At 30.6% G+C, this 8,380-nt stretch overlaps 1 protein-coding gene across 1 annotated transcript; it reads left to right on the top strand.

Annotated features, from left to right (window-relative positions):
• Positions 1–1,814: 1,814 nt before the first annotated feature.
• On the top strand, positions 1,815–5,008 carry LOC142548848 (uncharacterized). Its single transcript, XM_075657431.1, has 2 exons — positions 1,815–1,965; positions 4,203–5,008. The coding sequence occupies exons 1-2, from the start codon at positions 1,908–1,910 to the stop codon at positions 4,844–4,846; spliced, it is 702 nt and encodes a 233-aa protein (XP_075513546.1). The 5' UTR covers positions 1,815–1,907; the 3' UTR covers positions 4,847–5,008.
• Positions 5,009–8,380: the final 3,372 nt, after the last annotated feature.

Raw genomic sequence — 8,380 nt, 5'->3', positions numbered from 1 at the left:
ATACATCGATACATGACATGCACGTTGAGCTATGATCCTTGGATACCTTGATATGATTGGATTGGATTCCGGGGTTTGTGAACACAATCGCTATGCCGGTATTATATGACCCGTAAAGCATAGACAATTGTGACCCCATATGATTGGATATGAGCTTTGGGATTTGATGGCGCTTTGCCGACGCTATCATACGAGTATCCCATATTGGCCGGTGTGCCAGCTCGAGCATTGATTTGATAGCGATTCGATTGGTTCTGACATGTGCTCAGTGGATGGGCATATTACCTGATACCTCCACGACATACATGCATTGCATACCATATATCATTGTTAGATATCTGTGGTATATATGATTGGTTGTTCCATACGGAGCTTTGCTCCCCCCCAGGGGGGCTGTTGTTGTCTTTGTGTGTGGACAATGGTAGGTACTCCAGGATATCAGGAGACCAGAGAGGGTACTTCTGGAGGGAGCCACAGCTTGGGCTGAGGTTTATGTTTATATCTTGTTCCCAGTATATATGTATATGTATCTATACACCGGGGCATGTCCCGAGGATATGAGTTGTTTGTATATGATTAGTTTTGATTACGTGTGGGCGTGTTTATGACGTGAGATGAATACTATTTTTAGTATTCAAATAAAATGATTTGGGCTCATTGTAAAGAAATTTTAAACTCGCTTTCCGCTGTAATTAATTAACCATAATCAGATTGCATTGTAATAACGATTAGGAGCTAAGGGCACCACAATTGAGTTGAGAGAAAAATATTATAAAGTGTGTAGTTTGATAATTTTGAGAGTTTGAGATTTTTATTTTTTACCATAAATTTTTACTTTTTCATAACAAATACAAATAAATATTGTGAAATCTATTATTTATATTAATTTTTACGAAAATATGATATTCAAGTAATATTTTTCATATAATTTATTCATAATTAAAATATCTAATTCACTTTAAAAATTCAAAAAAAAAAATAGACATATTATTTCAACAAATCGCAAATTCAAAAAAAAAATAGACATATTATTTCAACAAATCGCAAATTCAATATAATTATATTATTTTTATCCAAATAATAATTTAACACTATAAACAAAATTTTATGAATCAATTCGATCTATTAATAATCAAGACTCATATACGTAATAGTAATTATTTTACATATGCATCGCGTGTGCGTCGTTCATTATTATTCTATTAAATTTATTATTATATTAAATTTAACCACCTCATATTAACTAACTTTGATAAGTAAATGTGATACCAAATTTTTATTATAATTTTATCCTTTCATAATATTTATATCTCTCTATTTTTCTAAATTTTTTCTCACTTGTCTTTAATTTATTTAAAAGTTCAAACTGTATTTATAAATCTTATTTAATGTATAAGTATCATATTTTAATAAAATAATATTTTTTTACGCAAAATCTATTAGTAATTCAATTAAGTAATTTTTTTTTTGCAATTTATGTTTAAAATCTTTGTATACATATATATATATATATATATATAGTATATGTCTCTAGTCGAGTAGGTCTTTTGTGAGACGGTCTCACAGATCTTTATCTGTGAGACGGGTCAACTCTACCGATATTCACAATAAAAATAATACTTTTAGCATAAAAAGTAATATTTTTTCATGGACGATCCAAATAAGAGATTAGTCTGACAAATACGACTCGTGAGACCGTCTCACACAAGTTTTTGTACTGTATCTATTAATAATATTTATAAAACACCGTGTATAAATAGTTTTATTTTAGAAGATTTTTATTTAATTCCACGTGTGGTCGGACGGTGAGAAGAGGAACAAATTAAAATTATATGATGCTAAAGTAAAACCAAAATAAAACCCTAAACCTTTTGGGGTTTTAGTTTAGTTTCCTCGGAAGAAGAAAAATGGCGAGAGGTGCTCTCCTCCATTTGGCGCGATCTCAGACAAGAAGTTTGACTTCAGGTTATCTCATGCATTTTTGTTCGCTGTTTTCTGATTATTTTCCTTTACTAGCAATTTATAAATGCATTTTTGTTCGCTGTTTTCTGATTATTTTCCTTTACTAGCAATTTATAAATGCTTTAATATATAGGTGTGTGCTTATTAGATTGGTTGATTAACCGATAAATTTGTCTTGGGTTTGGTAAGTTGTTTCTATCAATCTTTTTTTTCGGATTTTGTTTCGAATTTTGGAGGCCTCATATTGATTCTACTTAGGATCTCAGTCCTGATAACCTTGATGATCACCGTTAAAAAAACTGAAGTGACTGCTGCACCTGGTTGTGCCACTTTCTGATCTAATGTTCTCGCTTTGGATATGGGGAATATACAATATTTACTCTTTTCTACTCGTTCATTTTCCCTGGAAGAATTTGGTGTTGCCAATTATTTGCATATGTACATGCTTCTTTATGCATGTCTGTCCTCTTCTCATTTATATAACTTATGTTGCATTGCTTGCTTTACATTCTTCTTTTGATTGAATTTTTAAATAGCTAAAAATCACGCAAATAGTAACCTGGGAGGGATGAAAGAAAAAACATTTTTCTTGAAATCTTTGTTCACATTTGCAGTAGCTGTATTTATTTATTTCAGTTGTATAGGCAATTTTAGAAATATAACCACCTAGATAAGGGCTTCACGTTTCGACACCAGGCTGAATTTTAATATTTAGTGAAAAGAGCACAACACAACTCAAAATTTACAGCAATCATATAGACCTGAATCTACGTCCATGAGACAATGCCCACAGTGCTAAAATTTAATTAATTGCTCTTTTTCTAAATACTGTAATCACCCCTTTATATGGGTATTGATTTGGAATAAATATGGAAAGAAATCAGATCTAAACAAGTCACAAAAATGTCAAGGTTTGTGGTAATCACCATGATATCAAATCCAATTTCATAATATTTTATTTGATTTCTTCTCTATGTATTACCATTTTTTCGAACACCACCGAAATACAAGTTACACACTCGGCTGATTGGTGTTTTTGAAAGTTCATTATGTGCTCTGCAGCAGTTGTGAAAAGGTTAGGGACATATTTTTCCTTTATCGATTACCCATGCAGTTTGAGTAGATGTATTTGAATCTTTCCCACTCTGACTCAATGGTGTGCAATCCTGTTTGTGTGTATGTGGGCCAAGGTTGTAAATGGCGGGAGGCGGTGGCGGGCCGGTCGGTGACCGCCTACCCGCCGCCTCCCGCCCAGGCGGTGCCCAGGCGGTTGAATTTTTTAAAGTAATTTTTTATAGATAATCATATACAATCATGCAATATAACTACAAAATAGTCATATTTTTATGTAAGATGTGTAATTAATAATGTTTAAGCACAAAGAAGCTTCATACAATATAATATTATCCAGATAATGTGCAAATAAATATATAAATGCAAACTAACAAGTTAATTAATAAAGATTCGTCATCATATTAATGTTATTATGCTAACAAAGTAATATAATTAATTTTACCAAAAAACTAAGTTTAAATTTCAACCATTATCCATCATTAGAACAAGTACTAGACTAAACATAACTAATCTTTCAAATCATCTTCATATGCACCAAGTGTGTGGTGGGCTTAGTGGTTGAGATTTGAGAGTGAAAACCAAAAGTAAAAAAGAGAAAGTGGGGTGTGCTAGGGTTTTGAGATTTAAAATTAGTTGATTTTGACTAGATTTTTAAGCTACAACTTAAAAATCTTGACGGCTCGACCCGCCTCCTCAACACCGTATAGCTTGGGCCGCGTAAAACACCTGCCTCGTGCGTAGGCGGTGCAGGTCGAGGGCCGCCTACCGCCTAGGCGGTCCCCTTGACCGCCATTTAGAACACAGATGTGGGCGTGGGTGACTCAACAGTGACCAATCATCGATGTTGATACTAAGGTTGATTGATAAGATGTCTAAAACTCTAAATAACTTCCCTTTGAAGATTCGGCTAGCAAATAGTGACTGCGCCCGATCTTCCCCCCTGCTTTCGAATATCATGATGTATGTGAGGCTGGGATAGGGAAGTTTTGAATGCCAACTGAAGCACCTGAAGGAATAGAGTTAGGAGAAATATTGTTTAATGAACTTGTCTCGTGATAAATATTGGTTTGAACTCAATGACGCACGAGAAGTTCTATATGTGACTACCAGAAGCTAATATTGGCTGTTAGATTTTGATCGAGACTCATATTTCTATTTTCATGTAGTTGCTAGGTTTAGTCCATGCCCACAGACAATTGGTTCCAAAATTGACACCAACCCTGTCTTGAAGTTTACCCAAGTTTACAAACGGATGTCATCTCGATCTTCAACATCTGAAGACGCTAACAAGATTAGTATTGGACCGCAGAACAGGAAAGAAGAGGAAAATAAAGAAATGGGCACAGGTGTTGTCTATTGTGGTCCCATATCAAATACTATCAAGAAAGTGAAGCTCCTCTCCCTTTCCACCTGCTGCCTTTCTGTTTCATTAGGGCCCGTCATCACTTTCATGACATCACCTGACATGAATGTTATTCTAAAGGGGGCAGTGGCATCTACCGTTATATTCCTCAGTGCTTCTACTACTGCTGCCCTTCACTGGTTTGTGAGCCCTTACATCCACAAACTGAGATGGCAACCTGGTTCAGACAGCTTTGAGGTAGAGATGTTGTCATGGCTGGCAACACATTTACGAAGAACCATCAAGTTTGCAGATATTCGACATGCAGAAACAAAAAGGCCTTTTGTGACCTTCAAGGCTAATGGTAAATTTTATTTTGTTGATGCGGAGCACTGCCACAATAAGGCATTGTTGGCAAAGCTGACCCCTCAAAAGCAAGCTCATGGGTCCGCCTTCAAGAACTTGTGATGTGCGCCATATTTGTAGACATTGAAATGACTCTAGATTGAAATTTCCTGTTTTCTTTGGTTATTCTCTGTCTTGCCTTTGAGGGCATTGAAGTGAATTAATTATATGTCTGAGTCAAACATAGGCGCTAAATAATGTGCATCAGAGATCAACATTGTTCTATTTGTGGTGTTCGGGATCATGGATATATATGTATATATATATGTATATATATGTATGTATGTATAACCAGTTATTGTGCTTTTATCTACGGTACTGTTGTTTTCTAAGATCTTCTCTTCTGCTATCCTATATTGATATTTTGTGCTGCAATAATAATAATAATAATAAAATATATTGTTCGTATGTTTACAACTTAGAATCAGGAACACGATTCCCAGAAGTTTGGTATATAATTTAAAACACAAAAATTCAGTTTGAAATTATCTCACGGTTCAACTTTGTGAGACATATATGCTATCCGTCTTATGAAAAATATTATTTGTATGTTCAGAATATAATTTTTCATTCTAAATATATCATTTTTTGTTGGTTGTATTACGAAGAAATATTGTATAATATATGTTGATTTCAGATAACAGTATTATTTTTTACAGCATATATAAACAAAGTCGATCTATTTCATAAAAATATTGAATTCTGCTGCTATCAATAACTTCCCATATCATCGATTGTACGTATGTTAAATTGTTGATGCATTTTTGTTTCAATGTGGTTCAAATGTAAAGAGACATGCAAATGAGACATGAATTAAATTTTAGAATTATGAAAATCATAAATTTTGAGTAATGGACCATTATCATATCTACAATTCACGGGCGTACCTAGAAAATAATCATGTACGACAATGGAAAATAAGGCAATATCTTTCTGAGAAATCTAATTTCAGGACATTTTTCTTTGTTTTTCTTCTTCGTATGACCATATTAGAAACAACACAGAAATAAATACTTGCAGCTATTTGCTTTTTTTGGGACTTCTTTATTATGTGAAAAGAGTAGAAAAGAGACTGTAAGGTGATATGGTCCCAATTGTAGAATATCCATGTGATACTAAGAATCGGACATTATAAGTTTTTAAATTTCAATGTTTGAAAATATTACTAATGTTTTTGGATATGTAATGATTCTGGTTTTGTGTTCCTGTATTGGATTAAAAAGGAAAATATAAACTTTCAACTCAAGAGTTGTCACTAGATCGAACAACTATTATTAATTTGTGTTTAGATCGATGTATTTGATTTGGAAGAGTAGATTTTATTTGAAGAATTATTTGAAAGATGAATTTTAAATGCAATATGAGTTTGTATTTGGGGATAAATCCATATATTTTGATTATAAATCTTAAAGTAATAGGTTACTTATTTATACATTAGTTATTCAAAAATAAAATTAATTTCAAATGTCTGTATTATTTGGTGAAATAAAATTCATTATATTAACATGAGGAGTATATTTGGTCTTACTTTCTTATTTTTGTTTATTAATTTTTTTAACAAGAGTGAATTTGCTTAAAATTTTCAAAATCAAACTTAATTTTGCATTCTGTCATAAAAAATGTGTTTATATTATATGATCCACACAAAAAATGTTTCTGTACTATAAAGGCTTGTGTGTTTTTTACTGATAAAAATATGTACAAAACATTGAAAATATGGTACAGATACATAATATTTGAGTATCGACTCTTTTATATCGGATACAAATGATAAGATTTTGAGTATAAAATTAGAATAATTGTGTTAATATCAAAGTTTGCTACATATGTTCGAGTACTCGAAAATCACACATTAGTATCTAATCTGAAACAATTTATGCTAAAATATCATATATCAGTACCATATTTTCAATATTTTGTACTAATGTCATCCGAAAAGACAAATGTGTCATTAATACTATACTTGATAAACATGATTGAGTACATCCGGGAATGCATAAATTTTTTTTTGGATCAGAGAGTGCAAACACATAATTTTTCTAACAGAGAATGAATGCAAACTTAAGTTTTTGTGTGTGCATTTAAAGTGAATTTGCTCGTAATTAAAATTTATAAACAAAAACAAAAAACAAAAACTCGTCTATATAAAAAAAATGTGGTGAAAACTGCTGCAGGAAAATGAATGGGTTTATAAGCAATTTACGATTATTTTTTGATAAAAGCGTCGGTATCTGCGACAAATTGTCGCTTTTTAAACAAATTCGTCTAAAAAATCCATCAAGGAATTCAAGTTGTGAATTTGGTATGGAAACAAAAAATTAAATTATATCGCTGATTAACGATGAAAATTGTACTTGAATCGTCGCGAAATGTATTATTCTCTCAATATCATGTTCTTGCGACGATTAAAGAAAATTTGTCGTTAATATTAGTGACGGTTTACGATGTATCATATACATTAACGATGATTTACGATATAGTATTGATACTAATAAAACCGTCAATATTTACCACGGTATCAGAAATATACCCACGGTTTTATTAAACCTATAAGAAAATTCGAATTTGCGATAGTTTGAGGAAAAACAGTCACTAAAATTAACAATATTTTTCTAATTTCGTCGCTAATTGTAGCAGTTATTTGTAGTCTTGTGTATATTCCAATGTAGATATATAATACAACACCTTAATTTGTATGTTTTTATACAAATCAGTACAAAAATATTTATTTTAAAGATATTCAGACCTAATTTATATATCTTTTTTTCTAAATGGAAGAAATATATCTGTTTTTTTAGTTTGGGGAATGCGAGTTTTAAATGTATCAAACCCTCAAATTGTTTTATATTTGTATGTTGTTTGGTCTTCGACACAGATCTTTTGGCATCGATCCCCAGTTGTCATTTTATTACACGAAGTTTTTCTGAAATTTAATAAAGAAATAAAAAATATCATGGAAACATGTTTCAATAAATTTATAATTAATGATCTATTTTTACAACCATTTTAAAATTCTAAAATATTTTTTTATTTATATATTATTGTAAATATTAAAAAATTTAACTTTATTTATAAAAAAATTTTCAATATAAATTTGTAAAACTTTAAATGCACTTCATTCTAATTTTTATACTAAATATTGACAGTAGCACCCTTTAATTTGGGCTTTAATTGATTTGTTTTATTTTTTTTATAAATTCATTAATAGTTTCAATTCTTAAAATAAGATCCAAAATGTTAGCTACTAACACGTGAATATTAAAACCTACTAATAAATTATTATTTTAAAATATAACATATTTATCAAATTTTAGTTAATATATTTATATATCTTCTAGTAATTAACAACATAATTTCTATAATATAAATATATATTTATATATATATATATATAAAATAACTTAGAGATCTTAGTTTTAGTCTAAATTTTGAAATATTTCATATATTATATAAAAATTTTGGTATTTCAAATTTAATAAAATTTCGGTAAATTTAAATTTTAGATATCTCGATATTTCATTTATTTTAGTGAAAATATTTATATATCACAAAAATTTATGTGAGATTATCTATGGTAGATCTACCACCGACCTAATC

The sequence above is a fragment of the Primulina tabacum genome, chromosome 6 (genome assembly GCF_025594145.1).
Source record: "Primulina tabacum isolate GXHZ01 chromosome 6, ASM2559414v2, whole genome shotgun sequence".
Taxonomy (NCBI): domain Eukaryota; kingdom Viridiplantae; phylum Streptophyta; class Magnoliopsida; order Lamiales; family Gesneriaceae; genus Primulina; species Primulina tabacum.
This window is presented reverse-complemented; position numbering and strand designations above follow the sequence as displayed.

Bases quoted from the DNA above. Each gene is read 5' to 3' on its own strand.
- LOC142548848 (XM_075657431.1), top strand. From the start codon at position 1,908: ATGGCGAGAGGTGCTCTCCTCCATTTGGCGCGATCTCAGACAAGAAGT. The intron at 1,966-4,202 runs GTTATCTCATGC...ATTTTCATGTAG, and splicing joins GACAAGAAGTTTGACTTCAG to TTGCTAGGTTTAGTCCATGC.